Raw genomic sequence first — 26,842 nt, 5'->3', positions numbered from 1 at the left:
CTACTTCTTGTCTAAATGTCTTACCCTTAATTTCATATAGATGTTGTCAATGAGGAAGTCCAGCATTATTGTTTTCTCAGTAAACTTCAGATGGCAGTTGCTTTCAATTTTGACAAATTGACCTGAACCTCTGAAGACAGATATGTAACTATATTATGGTCACCACGAATTGTAACAAAGGAATGAAACAAAGGATAAGATGCCCATAGGTTCAACTTCAGATTCTGACATGTGTAGATGACCTCATTTCTGCCACTAATGCCAAGGTAAATGAGCATCATCTGTCTGACACTAGTCCTGCACCACAACCGTGGAATGTATTTATTTTATGAAAAAAAATAAATCTAGAAATGCATACAAAAGCAAGTCTAGCCAGCTCAAGCTAGCTCTATTCCAAATCTGTGTAGGGAGTTTTTTTAATATTTTTAGAGTCAAGAGGGATATTGTGTAATATAAGATTTCAGAGACTAAATGTTAGTCTAGTCTGGTACTTACTTAAAGGGTGAGGTGGATTGTTGCTCATAGTACCGATCATTGATTTGTCTAGTCCAGATACGATAATAGTCAGGCCAGTGTCGTATAGCAGGAGTAAACCCTTTTATGAAATGTACGTGAATGAAAATTGTACAATTGTGTAATCAGTTGGTGGTGCTGCGATAGCCTTAAGGGTTAATGTACTCCCACCTTTGATAATAGGCAAGGGATCCGTTGCCTGAGGTGACATCATATGTAACACATGCTTCAGTGTGGGGAGGGCCGCAGTCCTAGAAGCTTTCACCAGGAGAACTTGCACATCTATCTTGTGTTATATCTCTCCTACCGTGACACACATTTACCCCATATTTCCAAAACGTTTGGAATTCCTGTGCAGAAGCTGGTGACCTTATGCTGTGTATTACAGGGTTTATGTTACGCTGCATGTGGGTTCGGGTTCTAAACTCAGCTTGTTCATGCTTTGGCAATACATTCAGTTGTTTGCATTGTCAACAATGAATCTTGGAAATAGTGAGAAAATGTTAATATCAGCGACAAACAAATTTCCATTATCATAAGAAATCTTCAAATTATGAGGACGCGTGAAGATTCCGGGGTAAAATAGGTCTTCAGCAACCCATGCTTGCCGTTAAAGGCGACTATGCTTGTCGTGGAAGGCGACTAACGGGATCGGGTAGTCAGGCTCGCTGACTTGATTGATGCATGTCATCGATCCCAATTGCGTGGATGTAAATCACCGAATTGTCTAGTCCAGACTCGATTATTTACAGACCGCCGTCATATAGCTGGAATATTGCTGGGTGCGGCGTTAAACAACAAACAAATAAACAAACCAAATCATATTATGAGACATCCCAAAACGATTATTTGTCCCCATCACTGGGACTCATCACTCAGCACTTGGAACATCAAGTATTCTTATTTCTTCGCATATAACCATAATCATTCCGCTAAACATTTGATGAAATATGTAACCTACTACTGGAGGAAGACCTTGTTTGCCAGCCTTTGGTGTCGGCATTTAACAACGTTCTACTCACATTTTGAAATTGGTAATTTGACTCTGGGTTACAGCAATCAAGACCTTAAAACACGATTTCAAAACGTTTTGTGATGGACATGTGGAGGTCATTTCCATATTTAACGCATCATTCACCAAAATAATATCCTGACTTTGTTCAATTGATATTGTCGGAATCGTACAATGGATTGTGATTATGAAAAGGGGTTTACTGCTTTTATTTAAGTTGTGAATTGGAGGGGTAGTTTGATGATATTTGCCAATCTCAATATATTCAAATGTCGATTCTACCCAGGTATCGTACTTTTTTTAAGCATGAGGTGTTTATAACATGACGTCCTATTTAAATGGGCTTGATTCTAACATTGTTTGTGAAATACATGGGAAAGACCATGAACAGCTTGAACACATATCCCATCATGTATGAGAATAATCATCGACATGATTTATTGCATATGATATTGTCTTAAAGTCCATTTACAAACGATAAATCGTCTTTATAACAATTTAAAAAACAACTCTATCTATCATTGTACTTGAAATCTTGAGTTTGTTATCAGCGTAGTCTTTGTAGGACTTCATCAAAATATTCTTGCTGAAAGTTTATGAAAAAGTAACGTCCATACATTTGTGAAATAGGGTACATACATGTACACTGAAGAAAGTTTATGGTGAACATTTATGATTGTTGAAAAACCCTGATGCTTTCATACAACGTTTTTTTGTTTTTTTTTGTTTTAAGGGCAAGTTCACACGGAAATTAACCTATTTTTCTTGTACTTTTTCCACATTAAAAGTGTTAACCTAGAAGTGTCATAGACAAAAATATAAAAATATCACAATTAATTAACATATTTTTCGCATTAAAACGATTTATATTTTTCACATTTACCAAGTGTCTATTTCCACAACAAAAACACCATGGCTTATGCCCCTTGCAATATGACGTCATTGGTGCCAATTGATAAACATTATGACGTCATCATGCTTTGTTAGAGCCGCTTCACGTGGTGTAGGTCTAGGTGTGTGATTCTAGCGTCTCAGATGCCAGCCAGCATAGTGTTATGCTGAGTCACCACTGCGCCGGAGTGTGTCGTAGGCCATGTTGTTTTACCGCAAACTGGTACTTGATATCTTTTGCGTTGAGAATAGACAGGGACCCAGTTGAATTGGCACCAATTACGTCATAATCTAAGGGGGATAACTCAGGCCTGTTTAGCTCGAAAAACGAAGGCCTCATGACGGCATATCATTTTCACACTATTGTGAGCTTCCTACTTTCACTGTGAAAAAAATGAGTGTATATTTTCAAATACAGATACTAATTAATTCTAAAATTGCGTTTTGTTTAGAAAAAGAAAGAAAGTGATTTTTGCGTGTACACTCAGCAATATTTCAGCTATATGATGGGGGTCTGTAAATAATCGAGTCTGGACCAGACAATCCAGTGATTGACACCATGAGCATCGATCCACGCATTTGGGACATGATGACATGCATCAACCACCCGATCCCGTTAGTCGCCCCTAAAGACAAGCATAGTCGCCTGTTACGGCATGTATGGGTTGCTGGAGACCTATTCTACCCCGGACCTTCACGGTTGTGAAAATAAATTCCATGCATTTATTACATTATGTTGAGACACTGTAGATAGTTTATGGTGAAAGTTTATGAAAAATATATAAAAACAGACTGATGCATATCCTATATAGTCTATTAACATTCCTCTTATTTGATAGAACACCCGTATACCCGGACGTTTATAAGCTAAGTGGAAGATCCACTGGCGGTTACGTTCCTTGGATAAGATAATTGTTTGGCCCTGAAATCGTATTATCTTAGATCGCGAGGGCGAAACATTGAAGTGTTTTCTGATACGCGAGATTTAGGGATATTTGCTGGTTACACTAAAACATGAAGTTTGCAATCAGTTACTAACTAGTGAGTAAGTGAGTTTGGTTTAACGCCGTTTTTAACAGTGTTCCAGTTAATGTGGGAGGAAAGCCCGAAGTGATACAGGTGTGAGAAGTTTATCACTTTGGTGAAACCCACGAGCACGAGTAGGGTGCTGACAAACCTAGAAACATAATCGGGGCGAACCGGGATTCAAACCCACAATCATAGGTTTCTGGCGTGCCCAGGGGACGCAACTCTGCACAGCGAATCGCGGCGCCTTAGACGACTGGGCCACCCGTGCCCCCAGTTTCTAACTAAATTATGTTGAGACTCTGTAGAAAGTTTATGATGAAAGTGTATAAAAAATATATTCAATGCATTTATCAAATTGTTTTGAGACACTATGGAAAGCCTCTAAACAAATATTGACAGAGCAACATGTACTACATTTGTGTATGAACAGAATCTCTTCCTTATTTGATGTGGATCGATGTCGGGTATGAGCGACGAAGAGCCTGTTTCCGAACAAATGTTACTTCCGTATTATTTTCTCACATCGCCGACCGACACAGCTGCGGCTGTGCGCATACTTTTAAAAATGAACTTCATCTTCCGGAAGATATATCGCATGCAACACAGAAAGTCGATACAAATGTCAAGAATGTTTGTTTGTTAGTCTGTATAATATGCTACAACTTGTACAGAAGTATAACCTGATTTATACACGTGTTAACTATGTCAGTAATTGTTAATTTATAAAAGGAAATGCTGGTCCAAGGCCGTTAATGATGCCATTAAATATCATCGAGATAATGTATTTTATGTCCATCTTTATTCAAGACTTAGTATGTCAAGATATGTTAGTGTAAGATCAAGTAATGAACACTATCTCTGGAAACTAGCCTTGGATAGGTAGGACCACTAATATTGCAAGACTTGTATTTTATGGATCAGCTAAAATTGTTATTAGAGAATTCTATTATAAAACTTTTGCCAATGATATTGTAAAGCACGTGTTAATGTATTGTATAATCAATACGAATGATCGAAATTTGCTTTTTAACATTATACCCTCGACGTAAATGGTTTTGTTAAGATCTGGGAGAAAGACGATTTATAAGGAAATATCGACACCTGCTTAAATACTTGTATGTTCATGAACATGTATAAATATATGCCCAATTCATGTTAAAATGTAACTTAATTTTATCTGCATATTGTAATCTTAATTCAATTGGAGGAAATACAGTATATTGATCATGCATCCACCAAGTCAGCGAGCCTGACCACCCGATCCCGTCAGTTGCCTTATACAACTCCCATGGTTGCTGGGGACCTACATTCGTAACTGGAATCCCCACAGTTCTGGAGACCATGCAAGTACTAATAAAATTACTGGGACATCCTTTTCTAAAGTTAACAGCCAATCTGTATATCTTGCATCACTAAAGAAAGACAATCTGTCCCAAGTAAAATATGGGAAGTACAGACATACATGCATCATAATTCCGAACAAAGCCGATTCAACGTACTTCGCACGCTTCAACAGTAAGACTAACGACTGTATGGTTTATATCATATGGCATTTTGTTTACTTGCTTACCGAATGAACAAATTAGTATTGATACATTGAATTACTGCGTTATTGCTTGGTTGCTGAATATTACAGATCTTGGCATTGAATTCTCGATGTAAACATGGAATTCTGTGATTTGATGCTAAACTATCACAGATGCCGAGAGTACTTTATCCTGCGATGTTGGAAGGGAAACATATTACAGTGCATATTTATAACGTTTATCAGCATTATATACATTCATGACATTCAATGTAATAGCTATTCCGACCCGTGAAGATCCTGGGTAGAATAGGTCTTCAGCAACCTATACTTGCCGTAAAAGGCGACTATGCTTGTCGTAAAAGGCGACTAACGGGATCAGGTGGTCAGGCTCGCTGACTTGGTGGATGCATGTCATCGATCCAAATTGCGTGGTTCGATGCTCATGATATCGATCACTGGACTGTCTGGACCAGACTCGATTATTTACAGACCGCCGTCATCTAGCTGGAATATTGCTGAGTGCGGCGTAAAACAACAAATAACAAACAAACAACTAATAGCCATTCTTTATTCGAACGAGCGCGTATTCTGCGTCAAGTCTAAATTTGCCAGAAGGCCGCAAAAATCATGTTGTGCACAATGCACTATCTGACTGTCTTTTGTTTCAAGGTATTATCTATATACGTAATTCATTATATATTCTAGTTCAATCTGTTGTATTAATAATCTGTCGTGCTTTAAAAGTTTCAGTTATAACATTCAAGGAGGAATGGTGTGGTATTATGGATAAAACAAAAATAGACAGCGAAAAATATTAGAGTATAAGCATTTGCGCCCGGGACCATGAATCTAATAAGTGTCATAAATGGGTCAATTAGTTTCGCAAATATACACGTGTATCCTATCAGCTCCGTGCAATACTGATAGTTGTGTGCTATGACGAGATGAATGGTTACTGTTTTCTATTTAACAGCAGCAAAGTGTACCGACAACCAGGAGTGTTCAGACTGCGACAACACAGGACAATGTACAACCGGATGTCACACTGGATATTACGACCTGTTCTGTAGATCAAAATGTAACACGGCTTGCAAGAATAATGCGTGTAAGGGGACTGGGTCAGGCATTGAGGTGTGCACCGAAGGCTGTATAACTGGTTATGATGGCAAAAACTGCAAGATTAAATGTGAGAATAATTATACACTAAACGATACGTTTTGTCATGAGGTGTGCAAACAATACTGTCGTTTGAAATCCAACACAAATAACACAATCAGATGTCTGGCCAATGGTGCAAATGCTTCAATGTTTTGTACATCTGAGTGTCACAGCCAGAGTGGCGAGTGTCTCCATGGCTGTGTAGGAGGCTGGTATGGTCCACGGTGCTCCTCTCCATGCAGTGCAGGTTGTAGTGGTGGCAGGTGTGATGCTGCAGGTGCGTGTGTGGACGGATGTAGACCTGGGTATTTCGGGAGAGACTGTCAGCCCTGTGACCGCTGCAGGAATCACACCTGTAGCTCACACAACGGGTCCTGTGTGGACGGATGCATCACAGGGTATTATGGGGAGTTTTGTAATCACAGCTGTGAGGTTTGCCTTGAGGGGATCTGTGATCAGATGACTGGCGCATGTGTCAACGGATGTGACGTCAGCGGACGTGGATGTAAACCTTCCTGTACCAGCAACTGTTCCAGGGACTATTGTCTTCATGCACAGACATGTGATACAGGTACTCGAAATACTTGTCAAAACAAACATTATCATTTAAACTAAAGTGATGGTTTGAATAAACAAATGTTTGTTACATGTGTAAACTTCATTATTTTTTAATATTATTTGTATCTTTCTATATCTACCACCAATCCATCTACGATCGATCCATCAACCAATCTTAACACCAATCCCTCTACCCACCAACGTATCGATTCATCAGCCCATCTACCCTATCAACTCATTCATCCATCGACCAATCATAATATCATTCCGTCTATCCACCAACCCATCTATCTACCAGCCTAGCTAACCATCAACCCATCTTAAACACATCAAACTAGCGACCCACCTACTCATCAACTCATCTATTTACCAACGAATCTAACACCAGCCCATTCAACTACCATCCATCCTACTCACCTACTCACCAAACCACCAACCCAACCCGATGTCTTCACGAAGTTTCCCTGCATTATTTTTATACTGCTATGATTCCTCCGCAGATTCCAAGTCCAATGGTGTCAACATCGGACTCCCGATAGGCTGTGTGGTGTTCATCCTTGGTGTCCTGGTGTCAAACTACATCTGCTACAGGAAGGGTTTTGCTGCAAGAAGGTTGGTGACCAGATAATGCTATCATTTTTCCACACGGATATTGAATGAATTTATATGTATTGCTATTTTAGGGCACTTAATACTTCTTGGGTACATTTTTATATTGTTTTAACTTTGTGAATATTGGTATTGCTAAAGTTTTCGGGGGAGGGGGCATACAGGTCCTCACAAGAACAGGTGTGTTACTGAGAAGTAGTGCTGTTCATTGTTCTGAATGGGATTCGAAGGCACCTTCTGGGACGTTGATTATCTAAGTCCAGCCTTAAACCTACTCGTCCAAGGACACGTTCAGGGAAGTGACGATACATTTAACCGTCATGCTACTGCTGAACAACCCGTCGGGATTCTGGGTTGGACATTGTCCCTCGCAAGAGGTGACTTTACCGGATCGGGTGGTGAGGCTCGGTGATTTGTCTGATGGCGAGTAACAGCGCCCACCGACGGCGTAGATCGTTGCTCAGATCAATGTCTGGCCAAGACTCGATTATATACAGGCCGCCGTCATGTAGCTTTAATTGAGAGCAGCGTTAAATAACACACGCACATTTCACACGCGAACACATTCTTGCATTGCCGTTTAAGAGAACTATGTACTCATCCCAAAGGCAAATAAAGGCGACACAGCAGAATGTTCATTGTACGATTCCGACAATATCATTACCTTTCACTTGTAATATTGTACTTGCAATGTCCAATTAAATTAAATTATAAACAATTGTAATTACAGAACAGACCAGGAAGACACACTTCCTTCAAGGGACACCACATCACGGGCCTCTCAACATATCTACTGCGACGTTGATGAGGGAGAAACGGGCCCAGTCATTGTGTTCCTATAGGAACAGAACAGGCCCGGGGAAAATATGTCTTTTTGATTCACACAGTTAGCTTATGAGTGTGTTTGCTTAACCCTGATGCTTTCATACAACGTTGTTTTATTTGTTTCTTGTTTAACGCCGCACTCAGCAATATTCCAGCTATATGACGGCGGTTTGTAAATAATCAAGTCTGGACCAGACAATTCGGTGATTGACACCATGGGCATCAATATACAGGTTGGGATATGATGACATGCATCAACCAAGTCAGCGAGCCTGACCACCCGATCCCGTTAGTCGCCTCTTACGACAAGCAAAGTTGCCACTCACCTCAAGCATGGGTTGCTGAAGACCTGTTCTACCCTGGATCATCACGGGTCTTCAAACAACGTCCGAGGATCTATTACATACATTTTAACTGCCCTCACCAGTATGTGAGATGGCTTTTTCAGTTTAATTGTGGAATTTATGTGGAGGGAAGCCTAAGTAGTGTAGGTCGTAGACGTTCGTCACCTTGGATACGGTGCAGATCACGGAATACAATGTGGAAACACGTGAGAATCTAAACAGCAACATGCAGATCCTAGCTAAGGGACACAACTCTTCTCTTTGAATCGCAGCACATAAACCACCAAACCATACGTGTCTGTCGTTGTCAACCAGACTTCCAGTGGTTAGTGATATTCCAAGTTGACGATGAGCTTCTGTGACTTGATTAAAGACACGCGCTCGGGTTGTTGCCTTCAAACCAAGAATCACTGTCATGGTGTATTCTAATCCATGGGTGAGTGAGTGAGTATGGTTTAATGCCGCTTTTAGCAATATTCCAGCAATATGACGGCGGGGGACACAAGAAATGGGCTTCACACATAGTACAAATGTCAGGAATCGAACCAGGTCTTCGGCGTGACGAGCGAACCACTAGGCTACCCGACCGCCCCTCTAATCCATGATAAGTTTGCTTGCTGGACAAATGGACACTAAGCTACACAGCAAATTGTCGACCCGCCATCAGTGCCTCAAACACCTTTCATCCTTGTAAACGTCGTGATATAACTGGAATAATGTTAAAAGCGGCGTTAAACCCAACTCACTCACTCACTAACTCATCCTTGTAAATACATGTAGATGTACATAATTTGATGTTGCGCTGAATGTTATTTGAATAAATTCCAAATACAATATTGTTATTTGGGGGTAAACTCATTTGTGTTGAAGTCATCATTGATTTAGTACTTAAGATATCATACACAACTTTAACCCCTAACGCAGTACGAATGATGAAAACATTATATGCCGCAAACAAATAACTATAAAAGGTTGATGGAAAAGCAGAATCAGGGTACTCAGGATGTAAGCAATGTTTTCTTCCTTCGTTATTGGCTACACAAACGAAAGTTGATTGGATGGATGGTTTGTTGTTTTACAACGCACTCAGCAATATTCCAGCTAATCGAGTCTGGACCAGACAATGCAGTGATTGATATCATGAGCATCGATCCACGCAATTGTGATCGATGACATGCATCAACCAAGTCAGCGAGCCTGACCTCCCGATCCCGTTAGTCGCCTTTTATGATTGGATGTTTTGTTTGTTGTTTAACGCCGCACTCAGTAATATGTAAGCTATATGACGGCGGTCTAGAGTGAACAATTCACTGATTAACATCATGAGCATCAACCCACGCATTTGGGGAAATACTGACGTGAAATCAACCAAGTCACCGAACCTGACCATCCGATTCACTACATAGGTAGCTAGGGATGTATACCATCCGATTCACTACATAGGTAGCTAGGGATGTATACCATCCGATTCACTACATAGGTAGCTAGGGATGTATACCATCCGATTCACTTCATAGGTAGCTAGGGATGTATACCATCCGATTCACTACATAGGTAGCTAGGGATGTATACCATCCGATTCACTACATAGGTAGCTAGGGATGTATACCATCCGATTCACTACATAGGTAGCTAGGGATGTATACCATCCGATTCACTACATAGGTAGCTAGGGATGTATACCATCCGATTCACTTCATAGGTAGCTAGGGGTCTATACCATCCGATTCACTACATAGGTAGCTAGGGATGTATACCATCCGATTCACTACATAGGTAGTTAGGGATCTATACCATCCGATTCACTACATAGGTAGCTAGGGATGTATACCATCCGATTCACTACATAGGTAGCTAGGGATGTATACCATCCGATTCACTACATAGGTAGCTAGGGGTCTATACCATCCGATTCACTACATAGGTAGCTAGGGATGTATACCATCCGATTCACTACATAGGTAGCTAGGGATGTATACCATCCGATTCACTTCATAGGTAGCTAGGGGTCTATACCATCCGATTCACTACATAGGTAGCTAGGGATGTATACCATCCGATTCACTACATAGGTAGTTAGGGATCTATACCATCCGATTCACTACATAGGTAGCTAGGGATGTATACCATCCGATTCACTACATAGGTAGTTAGGGATCTATACCATCCGATTCACTACATAGGTAGCTAGGGATGTATACCATCCGATTCACTACATAGGTAGTTAGGGATCTATACCATCCGATTCACTACATAGGTAGCTAGGGATGTATACCATCCGATTCACTACATAGGTAGCTAGGGATGTATACCATCCGATTCACTACATAGGTAGTTAGGGATCTATACCATCCGATTCACTACATAGGTAGCTAGGGATGTATACCATCCGATTCACTACATAGGTAGCTAGGGGTCTATACCATCCGATTCACTACATAGGTAGCTAGGGATGTATACCATCCGATTCACTACATAGGTAGTTAGGGATCTATACCATCCGATTCACTACATAGGTAGCTAGGGATGTATACCATCTGATTCACTACATAGGTAGCTAGGGATGTATACCATCCGATTCACTACATAGGTAGCTAGAGGTCTATACCATCCGATTCACTACATAGGTAGCTAGGGATGTATACCATCTGATTCACTACATAGGTAGCTAGGGATGTATACCATCCGATTCACTACAAGGTAGCTAGAGATCTATACCATCCGATTCACTACATAGGTAGCTAGGGATGTATACCATCCGATTCACTACATAGGTAGCTAGGGGTCTTTACCATCCGATTAACGACATAGGTAGCTAGGGATGTATACCATCCGATTCACTACATAGGTAGCTAGGGATGTATACCATCCGATTCACTACATAGGTAGCTAGGGATGTATACCATCCGATTCACTACATAGGTAGCTAGGGATGTATACCATCTGATTCACTACATAGGTAGCTAGGGATGTATACCATCCGATTCACTACATAGGTAGCTAGGGATGTATACCATCCGATTCACTACATAGGTAGCTAGAGGTCTATACCATCCGATTCACTACATAGGTAGCTAGGGATGTATACCATCCGATTCACTACATAGGTAGCTAGAGGTCTATACCATCCGATTCACTACATAGGTAGCTAGGGATGTATACCATCCGATTCACTACATAGGTAGCTAGAGGTCTATACCATCCGATTCACTACATAGGTAGCTAGGGATGTATACCATCCGATTCACTACATAGGTAGCTAGAGGTCTATACCATCCGATTCACTACAAGGTAGCTAGGGATGTATACCATCCGATTCACTACATAGGTAGCTAGGGATGTATACCATCCGATTCACTACATAGGTAGCTAGGGATGTATACCATCCGATTCACTACATAGGTAGCTAGGGATGTATACCATCTGATTCACTACATAGGTAGCTAGGGATGTATACCATCCGATTCACTACATAGGTAGCTAGGGATGTATACCATCCGATTCACTTCATAGGTAGCTAGGGATGTATACCATCCGATTCACTACATAGGTAGCAAGGGATCTATACCATCCGATTCACTACATAGGTAGCTAGGGATGTATACCATCCGATTCACTTCATAGGTAGCTAGGGATGTATACCATCCGATTCACTACATAGGTAGCTAGGGATGTATACCATCCGATTCACTACATAGGTAGCTAGAGGTCTATACCATCCGATTCACTACATAGGTAGCTAGGGATGTATACCATCCGATTCACTACATAGGTAGCTAGGGATGTATACCATCTGATTCACTACATAGGTAGCTAGGGATGTATACCATCCGATTCACTACATAGGTAGCTAGGGATGTATACCATCCGATTCACTACATAGGTAGCTAGGGATGTATACCATCCGATTAACTACATAGGTAGCTAGAGGTCTATACCATCCGATTCACTACATAGGTAGCTAGGGATGTATACCATCCGATTAACTACATAGGTAGCTAGAGGTCTATACCATCCGATTCACTACATAGGTAGCTAGGGGTCTATACCATCCGAGGCGAGTAATTGGATCGGCTGGTCAAGCTCGCTGACTTGGTCGATGCATATCATCGTATCCCCATTGCGTATATCGATGCTCATGATGTCAGTCACTGGATCGTCTGTTCCAGACTCGTTTTGTGTGTGTTGATTGGTTTGTAAATATAGAGCCCGTCAGATGCGATTTAGATACTGGACAGAGGATGACCACAGTAGAAGTATGTGGAACCACTTTGAAACCAAGAATAACAAATCACGTGGAGGGATGGCATCATCGGCAGTCATCCAAATGTCAACACAATCACCGACATCCTGACACGAACGACCGTGTGTAGAGTCCTGCCATGTACGAGCCGGCGCAAGACCACTACAGCCATGTTGACAATAGATGAGCAGACTTTAAGGGTAGCCTTGACACTCGTGAAATGAAAGTTATTTTGTTTATTGCGAAGCTGTGTTCTGTTGATTGAGTTTGTAGCCATTCAAGAATGACCTCCCGTTGATCAGACCATATGCTTGGAGTCTGTCAAGAATAAATACGAGCTACTGCCAGATGGGATTTACGCAGTATATAGCAAAGCTAATCCCAAAATGTTGGGTAAATGTGCCAAAAAGCCATGAAAATAATCTTGGATAAGATCGTTTACAAGCGGTGAGATTCCACAATATCATCTCCCCAAAGCTGCATCCAGACAGCAACAAGTTGTCCATTTCATGTTTAGCAATGAAATAATGACAAGCTTTCAATTTCTCGAAACCAGGCGACACAGCTATACATGGCATCACAAACTGGAAGATACAAAAAATATTTAAAAAATTTGTTTGACGAGCGATAGACTGCAAAATTCAAACATCTTGTATGGCACTACCCAAGCGCCCCCTGTTACCAAGTTGTTCCCCATATTTGCCTACGTTAGAAGAACGTTATTTCGATGTTATTGAAATAAAATATCTCCTAGCCGCACCACGGTGAACAAACAACATAACACACATTCGACAGGTGTGCAGTACATCAATGAGACTTAAAAAACGTGCAGTCTAGAGGCCAAATGACATTAACACTTTCAGACGATTTACAACAGAATCTTTTACATAGCCACCCTTAGCATTGTCACTTTTCCAGTCTTGGGAGTCTTCATGAACATTAGCGGTTGCCATAACAGGGCACAGCTTACCCCCTAGGGGTTCTGCTTATCCGAAGCCAAACCTCATCTCTGCACATATCTGTCTTCGATTTGGCAATGAAAATTGTCATGTGAGTATGGAAGAAAAGAACGTCAGAACGTCTCAGGTTCAACAATTCAACAATTAAACACATTGATAGTATGTGTGTACCTATTAACCATCCAGTTTTCTAAAATGTCAAATTGAACTTGCTCTTTCTTACAAGCTGGTTAATAAAGCTAACGTTTCATTTCCTAAACACAGAAACTTATCCATAGGACGTGGCAATCAAATAATATAGTGAACGTGACAAATAATATAAAAGGCAGTTTGTAAGTGAGGAATGACAGCAACTAGATAAATGACACAGTGAAGACGTAGAACAGGGAGTTATAGCATTTGTCAACTTTTTATGACATATCCATACTTCTCCTTAAAAGATTCTGCTACGGGACGGTTAAAGCTATGATGTTAACATAAAGATATGACTACTCCATCGACACGAGCTATAGATCATCAGCAACCAAAGCTTGGCCACCTTTGGGACTTTTGGTACCTTGGCTACTTGCTTGGTACCCGAACATTATTTACACCATCCCTTCAGTTGGGCTATTCTCAGCAAGCATCATTCTATGATTAAAGTAATAGTAGGAAAAAGAAAAGAAACGCAAAACGGATCTTTTTTGGACATAAAAGAAATACATAGCTGACAAAGAGGTGCGCAATCAAGAGGTTGAATGTGTTATAGTGTCAGTGACAAATTTCCCGGTTAAAAATGATCACAACAACGACATGCAAACCACTAGTCGGGAAACACGTACGAATCGGAAAAACGCAGCCACAGCATTAACAAAAGGGCCATGGCCCTGCACGTACTGCATGTGCAGCAGCACTGTGAACGGTATTAAAGTGCAGGGATTTTGATTGCCTGGCATCTGCGTCAATCGAACAGTGACAGTTCAACAACATGCCAAGATTAACAGAAGTGCAAAGAAACAACGTCATAGGCCGCTACATCCGGCTGCGCCACCTACGTGAAAGGACGACCACAGCCACCTCAACCGCATCCTAAATACATGGACTGCGTAGAATCTCCGACCAGACCGTACGAAACCGTTTAAGAGCAGTAGGTATACGAGCAAAACATCATTGTCAACAACGACTGCGTCGGTGTCGTCAACACAGGGTATGGCCTCAACTGTGATGGTAAGAAGACTGGTTCAGCGACGAATAAAGATTTCTCCTCCGTCGAGGGGATGGAAGAGCACGGGTCTACAGCCGTCGGGGAGAACTTTACGTTGGAAGCTGCGTACAGGAAAGGGACAGGTTTGGTGGGGGTAGCGTTATGATGTTGGCGGATATCTCTCATCATAGCAGGACAGGTTTTGTCCATGTCCAGGGCAATTTTACGGCTCAACGAAACATCAACGTTGTTGTTCTTACATGTAAATATATATTCTCTGTCTCATAGCATTTATTCACCTGAAGAAGGAGTAAGCATATACTCCGAAACGTGGTGTTCCTCATAATAAAAAAGTTGACGTCCATAAATTATCGTCCTAAAACATTTCACTCTTTTACTTCTAGTTCAGGTAGGTAAGACACTGGAAGGGACTTAGATATTTGCCAGTCCGAGCAGAAATTCTGTTTCATATGCATGAAGTAATACATCAACAAGAAGGGGAGCACACATGGTGCCCATGGGGGTGCCATCTTTTTTTATTTAAAAGAAAGAAACCTACCACAAATCCAGATGTAACAGCAGCACGTCTGACTTCTGAAAGATAAGGGAGTACCTGTAGATTGTAAGGGATTTATTCGAATGAAGCGTTGTGGGATGTGAAGATCTCTACAATGTAGTTCGGATGGGCCCTAAAACATAATTTAACACTAAACATGATCGGTATGGAAAGTATAAGCACACGAGAAAATGACAACAATAATTATACGTTTAGATTTACAATTTCATTTCCTTTTGGCAGACACACATTAACCAATTCCTCCAGATACAACATTACACTTCACATAAAGTTAATCATACATACTTAATAAAACACATTTCACACCTGGTCTAAGGGAAGCAGGCTAGAACAAATACATATATTATAAATATAAATGCTATAACCACAGCTACACTGGCATGTACGGAATACAAACATTAGAAATACTGCTAAATACTACACGTATATACATAATACGTATACATACATTACTTATATTCATTGTATTTCAAACACAATGCTGGTACTATATACAACTACAATGTAGGTTAAAATAAACGGTTACATAACCAAAGTTTCAATATAAATAAAGTAACGAATAAATGAACTACACAACCCTGTGTTATACAGTGAAGATAAGGGGCTCTCAGAAGATGAACAGAGAGAGTATGTCAACTGGGAAGCAGGAGTCGTGACCAGGATATGTATTTGATTGAAGTGATTAAGCAGGACCTGAGAACACTAACCACCAATCCTGTTACATCTATGTAAACAACCGACAATAACAACCAATCCTGTTACATCTATGTAAACCACCAAACAATAACAACCAATCCTGTTACATCTATGTAAACCACCAAACAATAACAACCAAACATTGAGGCCAAACCTGTGACAGACCCAGTGCCCGAAAGAGAAGTGTCTGAACTACCCAAGTTATTGGAAGTTTGTGCAAGTGTAGAAGTTAACACAAGTTTTTAAGGAAATATATGTTAAATATTTTAGTGCATCTAAATATGACAAATTGGTATACACGACAAATAAATATCTTCATTTACGGAAGGAGAGCTTCTGTACCTTATTCACTACATCAAATAAATGATTACAAATCATCTTATATTGCCTACAATAGTAATCTTGTACTCTCCATTGCAGTTACCCTGGGGTATGTTTACAACAGAATGATTTAATAACGTATCGTTTATAATTTTAAGACATCAATGGTTAAATTTCAAATTTAATGGCGTCATATGGCATTATTGCTGTTGTCTGCCTGAGCAATGACGAGTCGTTGTCTTTTAGGTGTGCGGAAGTAATTAATGAAATACTTTCTTGTTCATGCAGGGTGTAACACCTTTACTACATAAAAGTGTCTGATTGATGTTTTATAAAGTCACAGCAATATAAAAAACATGTTTGTGCCGTTACCTTGGCACTGTGGTTTGATTTGTGCAAACTTTTCATCATACAATACATTAACCTTCACGTGGTGTCTCTCTCATTTCATTTGACCTAGTCAGGCTACTAATACGTGCACCTGTTACTTCCTCCTCTGGAGGAAGATTGGTACGTCATACTTTCTCTGTAGGAGGAAGATGAAAATGTTGTCGGTAGCTGGTTGCACTCATTGCTGTAACACATCGTGTAGAAGGTAAGGTTAAAATCATTTCAAAGTGCAATCCTAGAAACACACATTGCCTAACACACCTGGTATATAGCATGTTTATTTCAATATTATCAATATCAATATGTGTATACCTGTAATATCAAGATATGTGTTCAACGTTTATTGATTTAAAGAAGGTCGGTTTACCGAAGTTGTTATTAATTTCCTTTCAGACAAGCTATGGTCCTCTCCTTGGTGCTTGTTCTGCCTCTTATGGTAATTTCCACACAGGGTAAGACTGATTTATTACTATTTATAACAGTTTTGTTTTGTTTGTTGTTTAACGCCGCGCTCGTTAATATTCCAGCTATGCGACGGCAGTCTGTAAATAATCGAGTCTGGACCAGACAATCCAGTGATTGACATCAGCATCGATTCACGCAATTGGGATACGATGACATGCATTAACCAAGTCAGCGAGCCTGACCACCCAATGCCGTTAGTCAAAGACATCCAGATATTCTATTTCCCGCTTACTCTCTTTTAGCGAGAACGTCTGGACTCCAAACAAGACGAGGGCTAAGAATAAGCGCCCTGTATACAAAGGGACATAACACTTAACAGGTTATTACTTCACCTTTGCTTGTGTTTGTCTGCGGGAATAGTTAAATCAATCAGATTGGTTCGAGATTGCAGACTAACGGAACAGGACTCATCTTCCTCCGTACATTATCACTAAACTAATAACATGATAGTTGAAATGAAATATAAATTCAAATTGACAAACAATCAACACAATTTAGCTGGGGGAAGAGTATTCCTCGTCAAGACAGTCATCACTTGTTTGTAAATAATGGTCGGACGGTTGTGCGTTAGCACGGAGGAGAGCTCTGGTGGCAGATAGGATAGAGAACTTCACGAATGGGCTATCGCTGCGAGGATCTTGTTCAGTAATGGGAGGTAGTTTCACCCATCATCAAAATATATACATTTATCATTTACAAGATGTACGATGGCGGCAAGTAAAGAGACGACATGTTCTCGTACTGGTCCGGACTAATGCCGATTTTATAGTGCTAGCCCACTGAGATACCATGCCACAGTTTAACATGAATACCCGGCTTAGACATAGTATACTGACTCCGAGCCGACCAGTCCTTGTTTTAGCCCCTTAATGCCGAGCGCCAGACAGGGTAACATCAAGTACCTTCTTCTAACTTAGTATGGATCGAACCCCTGACCTTTCACTCTCCGGGCGGACGCTCTACCACTAGACCAGGGTGATGGTCACACAGTTACTAGTAATGCTCCTATGGACTTACATATAGTGCATGTCCGTTCTTATAATCTTTCTATCCCTATTTCGATACCTCGAAGGATGCAAGTACACACAATGTGTATGTGTGGCCTCACGGTTACATCCAGCAACCAGCTGTGAGATGAGGGGAGAGTATTTATACTAGACATTCCCTGCAGTATCACCTTTTGTAGTTGTTTTACAACAAATAGATTTGAATACTATTATTAGATGAGCAATGTCTACCTCAATGCCAGCCACAGTGACAGTTCGTCGTAGTACATTTGGTTATTAGTTTTTTAATTTGAAGTAAACACGATGTACGGCTTTTCCACTTGAAGAAAGCGTCCATAAGCGTATGGACACAATTTGACGTTCATACGTTTTACACAAGACTGTATTTTTAAAATCACGTAAACTCTGACGGACTTCCCCCACATCCCTGGGAATGCCCTTGCACAAATGCATACAAAAGCGTTGTTTCTGATCATTTAGACCCTTTATTCTTGAACTTGATCATGAGACGTTTTCAACGGGTGAACGTTAACGTGCCATAGGAATGTTGCAGATAGGCACACACGTCTGAATATTGATGCCCAAACGCGGCATGGTTCTCAATCTGTCATCAGCAGATTGTGGGCCCCATACCAACAAATCCATAACGTCGATGATAGACGCCGCTCTGGGCCACCAAGGGCAACAGCTCCAGCTAAGGACAGATTAGTCAGAACGATGGTATTAAGAAATCGGTTGCAAACTGCCACTCAGATAAGGACCGGTTGCAACAGGCAACTGGTGTAAGAGGACATGCTTAGACGTGGGAAATCGTCTGTACAGATGGCATTTGCGTATATGTGGTGTAGGAAACGTCAGCATTGTGATAATCGACGATGTCATGTTTTCTGACGAATCGAGGTTCACCCTCGACTTCCGTGACCAACGGAATCGAGTTTAGCGACGTCAACATGAGCGTTTTATGGACGTTAACGTTGTACAGTATGGTCAGTTTGGGGGTAGCTCCATAATGGTAGGGGGTGGTATCATAATGACTGGCCGACCTGCGCTACACATTGTCCATGACAGAGTCACAGGTCAATGGTATCGGGACAACATCAACGTGCTCATCGTGCAAGGATTGTGACCCAGTTCCTCCAACAGCAAAACATCCATGTCATGCCATGGCCAGCACTCCTGACCTTTGCGCCACTGAACACATCTGGGACGTCATTAGCAGACGTGTACGTCAACGGCAAAACCCACCTTCCACACTCAATGAACTCGGTGATGCTATCACTGTTGAGTGGAACAACATGAGTAAAGCTGATAATGGTCGACTCCTCAGAAGCATGCCTCGAAGAACTCGTGCATGTCTTGCCAACAGAGGTGGTTTACCCGAAAGTATTGACGTTGGCTGCAAAATGCAAATTTCAAAATTGCCCCCCCCCCCCCCCCCCCCCCCCCCTCCAAACCTCTTTAGTGTGCCACCATCATCACACCAACCAATAGTACCCATTAGATCTGATTGCCTACTCCCATGCTGATATTATAAGATTATTTCCATTTGCCAATACCGTATAGATCAGAAGATTTATCTTCATGATTCCCTTTATCCCAACTCTTTAAATATATCCATACTCTTTCGGATGCAGGACATCTAATTCATTTCATATCCAATGGTATGTTTATTACTCCTATACAAACAAAGCTTGCTACTCGCAGTTAAATCATGGTGCCATTTGGGGATAAAATTATCACGTGAACGTTTCTTGTGTAACCTGCTTAAAAAAAGGGAAATATGATTCCAAGGATACGTATTCAAATCCGTTTTGAAACATGACATCAACCTCACACATCCAACTTGGTCAGCCCTTATAACACTGCTTAAGCAAAAAAACATGGGCTAACTTCAAAAGCCAATTTGTTTTTTTTTACCACTTAAGCCAATAGTTCAATACTCTTAAATACCTATAATGGATGGCCGCCTATCTGCCCATAACCAGAGTCTGACGCATTATTTGCCCTTTGGTGCATATCAAGAATAGATTCACATAATTTTAGGCAAGACGTAGGAGTTACCCATGGACACCAATAGCGCTACCCTTCTTGCTGATCTCTTTCTTTATGCATATGAATCGGAATTTATGCTCGGATTGGCAGAGTCAAAACAAAGTAATTTGTTCAAGAAGTTTACCTAAGCTTCAGGTTTATCGATGATCTGATATCATACAATAGCCATCAAAGAGCCATCCCATTTACCCATCTGAACCAGAAATAAAAGAGACCAGTGAGACCGCCTCATCTGGTTCATATTTAGAATTATACATAAAGATTTGTTTATAAGGACTCAGGGTGACAAAAAACTCTCCTCAAGACTGTATGACAACAGGGTGAGTTCAACTTTCCCTTCATGTGGACCATATTCATGTAGCTCCGGCCTTTGATGTTCACTCACATTTCACAATTAAGGTACAATCGAGCATAACCATTCTACCAAGATTTCAAAGAGCGTCATACCTCTTGCCATAAGTTGTTGGATCAAGGTTACACCATTCAAAGCCTCAGTAAAGCTTTAAACAAGTTTTATGGCAGATATGTCTGGTGCTATTCCCTATTTGAACTTGTACCGTCCATATGTACCTGTGTTTCTTCAGATGAACAATTGACTTCACTTTGCATGTGTTTGTGACGGTTGCCACTGGTGGGGCAGGATACGTTCACCTTTTCGCGACCACCTGGTAGCATCAATATTTGATAATCAGCTTATGATATTGTTTGAATCGTAGTTAATCGACTCTGCTTTTGGCAGATATTTTCTATGAATACGGAAAGGGATTTGTCGTTTTTATTTACATAATCACCAAGTTCCACACCCGTGATTGATAGCAGAGATGACAAAGGAACCATATAGTTTGCCGTTTGCTTTTGCAGAAAAATATCCTTTTCAAATATTTTGAGTAAACATTCATGGCTTGCTTGTACAATTACCAGCCAAAATCCGCTATAGGGGTCATTACCAATAACTTCACATCAGAAGACCGATGATATTCTTTTCACCGACCCCATTACCTTTATGTTTGTTATGTTTACCTGCGGACCCCTCACACTACAGTAACAAAGTAGACTATCCGGGGGATTAGTAGTCCTGGCGTCTCACATCACCAGATTATCTGCAAACAACATGAGGCACAAGTTTCTGCAATCAGTCCATAAACCTTTCCTGCAGCTTCAATACGAGGAGTGAGTGAGTGAGTGAGTGAGTGAGTTTGGGTTTAACGTCGCTTTTAACAGTATTCCAGTTATATCATGGCGTGTCAGCGTAGTGTGGGAGGAAAGCCCGAAGTGATGCAGGTCTCAGACGTTTACCACTTCGGCGAAACCCACGAGCACGGGTATGGTGCTGACAAACCTAGAAACATAATCGGGCCGAACCGGGATTCGAATCCACAATCATAGGTTTCTGGCGTGCCCAAGGGACGCAACTCTGCATAGCGAAACGCGGCGCCTTAGACGACTTGGCCACCCGTGCCCCCTCAATACGAGGAAATAAGTATGGGGACCCTTGTATGCCTAGAGTGACGTATGCCTATGGTAACAGGGTGCTGTTGTACAAAACAACCTTAGCGCTACGACGGTCGTAAGTCTATGTTAGAGTAGGGGAGTTACGATCATCTTAGTGCTAAGATCGCTTTGTACAACGGCACCCTGGTCGATATTTACCTGCATCAACATACATACAGATGTGATAGATATGTACATAGCTTACCTCAGAACACTGCACTGATAATATCCAGACAGTTTAATAGACAGAGATTTGTTACATAATATTTGACTCGGGTTCGATTCCCCCACAGGGACACAAAAAGCCCGTTTATTGGTGCCAACCCACTACTATCGCTTATGGAGTGAGGTTACGTGTTAATGACGTTCGCGAAGGTTGTATATGCGACCTTCAGGTGGAGACATGTACATACTCTAGCTGTATATATGAGGGGGAACATATAACAGTGTATATTTATAACGTTTATCTGCATTATGTGCATTCATGGCATTCAATATATTAGTCATTCCTAATTCGAACGAGCACGCATTCGGCGTCAAGTCTAAATTTGCAAGAAGGCCACAAAAGTTATTTTTGTGTGCACAATTCAAACAATAAAAACACAAACTATTTTACTTGTAATTTGTCGTCCTTTAAAAGTTTCAGTTTCAAGGAGGAATGGCGAATAATATTCACATTTAAGTATAGGCGCCCGGGACCATGAATCTAATTAGTGTCATAAACGGGTCAATTAGTTTCGCAAAAATCCACGTGTATCCTATCAGAAGCAAATATCAGCTCCGTGCGATACTGATAGTTGTGTACTACGACGAGGTGAATGGTTACTGTTTTCTATTTTACAGCAGCAAAGTGTACCGACAACCAGGCGTGTTCAGACTGCGACAACACCGGACAATGTACAACCGAATGTCACACTGGATATTACGACCGGTCCTGTAGATCAAAATGTAACACGGCTTGCAAGAATAATGCGTGTAAGCCGAATGGGGATGGCATTGAGGTGTGCACCGAAGGTTGTATACCTGGTTATGATGGCAAAAACTGCAACATTAAATGTGAGAATAATTATACATTAAACGATATGTACTGTCTTGAGGTGTGCAAGCAACACTGTCGTTTGAAATCCAACACAAAGGACATAATCAGATGTCTGGTCCATGGTGAAAGTGCTTCAGTGTTTTGTACATCTGAGTGTGGCGAGTGTCTCCATGGCTGTGTAGAAGGCTGGTATGGACCACGGTGCTCCTCTCAATGCAGTGCAGGTTGTAGAGGCGGAAGGTGTGAGGCTGCAGGTGCGTGTGTGGACGGATGTAGACCTTGGTATTTCGGGAGATACTGTCAGCCCTGTTACCGCTGCAAGAACCACACCTGTAGCCCACAACACGGGATCTGTGTGGACGGATGCCTCACAGGATATTATGGGGAGTTTTGTAATCACAGCTGTGAGGTTTGCCGTGAGGGGATCTGTGATCAGATGACTGGCGCCTGCGTCAACGGATGTGACGTCAGCGGACGTGGATGTAAACCTTCCTGTACCAGCAACTGTTCCAGGGACTATTGTCTTTACGCACAGACATGTGATACAGGTACCCCAAAATACTTTGTCAGAACAAAGATTATCATTTAAACTAAACCTATTGTTTCTCGCGTTTTATTTATATATTGTGTAAGTTTGTAACCATATCTACCACCAATCCGTCTCCCTACTAACTCTTCCACCCACCTATCCATCTACAACCAACTCAACTACCCACCAAACGATCTACCCACCAACCGTTCTACCCACCAACCGATCTACCCATCAACCCATCTGACTACTCAACGTCTACTCACAAACAGCCATCCTTGAACCCATCTAACCACAACCATCTATTCACCAACACGTCTGTCACCCACATCACCTCACCATCAACCCATTTAACTATTATTAAACCCATTCAACCCATTATAAACATAATCTATCAAACAAACAATTTTACCACCAACCCATCTTTCCATCAACTAATCGACCCACCAACTCATCAATCCATGTATCTATCAACCCATCTGACGATCAACACATGTATTTATTAAACCATCACCAACCCATCAACCCTAAATTACCCTCCCATCAACCCAAATTATCTATCAACGCATCTGCCCATATACCCTTCACCCAATCTAATAATCACCTCATCTGCCCATATACCCTCACCCAATCTAATCATTAACGCATCAGCCCATATACTCATCACCCAATCTAATCATCAGCTCATCTGCCCACATACCCATCACCCAATCTAATCATCAACGCATCTGCTCATATACCCATCACCCAATCTAATCATCAACTCATCTGCCCATCACCCAATCTAATCATCAACGCATCTACCCATATACCCATCACCCAATCTAATCATCAACTCATCTGCTCATTTGCCCATCACCCAATCTAATCATCAACTCATCTGCCCATATACCCATCATCCAATCTAATCATCAACGCATCTGCCCATATACCCATCACCCAATCTAATCATCAACGCATCTACCCATATACCCAACCATCACCAAATCTAATCATTAACTCATCTGCCCATATACCCATCACCCAATTTAATCATCAACTCATCTGCTGATATACCCATCACCCAATCTAAACATCAACTCATCTGCCCATATGCCCATCGTCCAATCTAATCATCAACGCATCTGCCCATATACCCAATCTAATCATCAATTCAGCTGCCCATTTACCCATCACCCAATCTAATCATCAACTCATCTGCCCATATACCCATCCATCACCCAGTCTAATCATCAACTCGTCTGCCCATATACCCATCACCCAATCTAATCATTAGCTCATCTGCCCATATCCCCATCACCCAATCTAATCCTCAACTCATCTGCCCATATACCCATCACCCAATCTAATCATCAAATCATCTGCCCATATTCCCATCACCCAATCTAATAATCAACTAATCTGCCCATATACCCATCCATCAGCCAGCCTAATCAACTCGTCTGCCCATATTCCCATCACCCAATCTAATCAACAACTCATCTGCCCATATACCCATCACCCAATCTAATAATTAGCTCATCTGCCCATATGCCAAACACCAAATCTAATCATCAAATCAACTGCCCATATACCCATCACCGAATCTAATCATCAACCATTGCCCATATACCCATCCATCACCCAATCTAATCATCAACTCATCTGCCCATTGCCCAATATAATCATTAACTCATCTGCCCATATGCCCATCACTCATTTAATCATCAACTCATCTGCCCATCACCCAATCTAATCATCAAATCATCTGCCCATATACCCATCACCCAATCTAATCATCAACTTCTTTGAAAATTATACCCATCACCCAATCTAATCATCAACTCATCTCCCCATATACCTATCACCCAATCTAATCATCAACTCATCTGTCAATATACCCATCACCACATCTAATCATCAACTCATCTGGCCATATACCCATCACCAATCTAATCATCAACGCATCTGCCCATATGCCCATCACCCAATCTAATCATCAACTCATCTGTCAATATACCCATCACCACATCTAATCATCAACTCATCTGCCCAATTACCCATCACCCAATCTGATGATCAACTCATCTGCCCATATACCCATCCATCACCCAATCTAATCATTAACTCATCTGCCCACATGCCCATCACCCAATCTAATCATCAACTCACCTGCCCATATACCCATGCATCACCCAATCTTATCATTAACTCATCTGCCCATATGCCCATCACTCAATCTAATCGTCAACTCATCTGCCCATATTCCCATCACCCAATCTAATCATCAACGCAACTGCCAATATACCCATCACCCAATCTAATCATTAACTCATCTGCCCATATACCCATCGCCCAATCTAAACATCAACTCATCTGCCCATATACCCATCCATCACCCAATCTAATCATTAACTCATCTGCCCATATGTCCATAACCCAATCTAATCATCAAAGCATCTGCCCATATACCCATCACCCAATCTAATCATTAACTCATCTGCCCATATACCCATCACCCAATCTGATCATCAACTCATCTGCCCATATACCCATCCATCACCCAATCTAATCATTCACCCATCTGCCCATATGCCCATCACCCAATCTAATCATCAACTCATCTGCCCATATACCTATCCATCACCCAATCTAATCACTAACTCAACTGCCCATATGTCCATCACTCAATCTAATCATTAACTCATCTGCCCATATGCCCATCACCCAATCTAATCATCAACTCATCTGCCCATTTACCCATCACCCAATCTGATGATCAACTCATCTGCCCATATACCCATCCATCACCCAATCTAATCATTAACTCATCTGCCCACATGCCCATCACCCAATCTAATCATCAACTCACCTGCCCATATACCCATGCATCACCCAATCTTATCATTAACTCATCTGCCCATATGTCCATCACTCAATCTAATCGTCAACTCATCTGCCCATATTCCCATCACCCAATCTAATCATCAACGCAACTGCCAATATACCCATCACCCAATCTAATCATTAACTCATCTGCCCATATACCCATCGCCCAATCTAAACATCAACTCATCTGCCCATATACCCATCCATCACCCAATCTAATCATTAACTCATCTGCCCATATGTCCATAACCCAATCTAATCATCAAAGCATCTGCCCATATACCCATCACCCAATCTGATCATCAACTCATCTGCCCATATACCCATCCATCACCCAATCTAATCATCAACTCATCTGCCCATATACCTATCCATCACCCAATCTAATCATTAACTCAACTGCCCATATGTCCATCACTCAATCTAATCATTAACTCATCTGCCCATATTCCCATCACCCAATCTAATCATCAACGCATCTGCCAATATACCCATCACCCAATCTAATCATTAACTCATCTGCCCATATACCCATCGCCCAATCTAAACATCAAA

At 41.3% G+C, this 26,842-nt stretch overlaps 1 protein-coding gene across 1 annotated transcript in view; it reads left to right on the top strand.

The window, feature by feature from the left end:
• LOC125372535 overlaps positions 1 to 26,842 on the top strand; it is a 48,947-nt gene that overhangs the window by 19,094 nt on the left and 3,011 nt on the right. Inside the window, exons 4-7 of the mRNA XM_048382870.1 lie at positions 6,201 to 6,702; positions 7,190 to 7,301; positions 17,230 to 17,288; positions 22,695 to 23,438. Coding sequence (XP_048238827.1) covers positions 6,201 to 6,702; positions 7,190 to 7,301; positions 17,230 to 17,288; positions 22,695 to 23,438 — 1,417 coding nt within the window. The remainder of the gene's footprint in view (positions 1 to 6,200; positions 6,703 to 7,189; positions 7,302 to 17,229; positions 17,289 to 22,694; positions 23,439 to 26,842) is intronic.

Source organism: Haliotis rufescens, unplaced genomic scaffold (genome assembly GCF_023055435.1).
Source record: "Haliotis rufescens isolate VD_foot unplaced genomic scaffold, xgHalRufe1.0.p SCAF_42, whole genome shotgun sequence".
NCBI classification, from domain to species: Eukaryota; Metazoa; Mollusca; class Gastropoda; order Lepetellida; family Haliotidae; genus Haliotis; species Haliotis rufescens.
The sequence above is the reverse complement of the archived record's forward strand: the minus strand, read 5'-3'. Positions and strand labels throughout refer to the sequence as shown.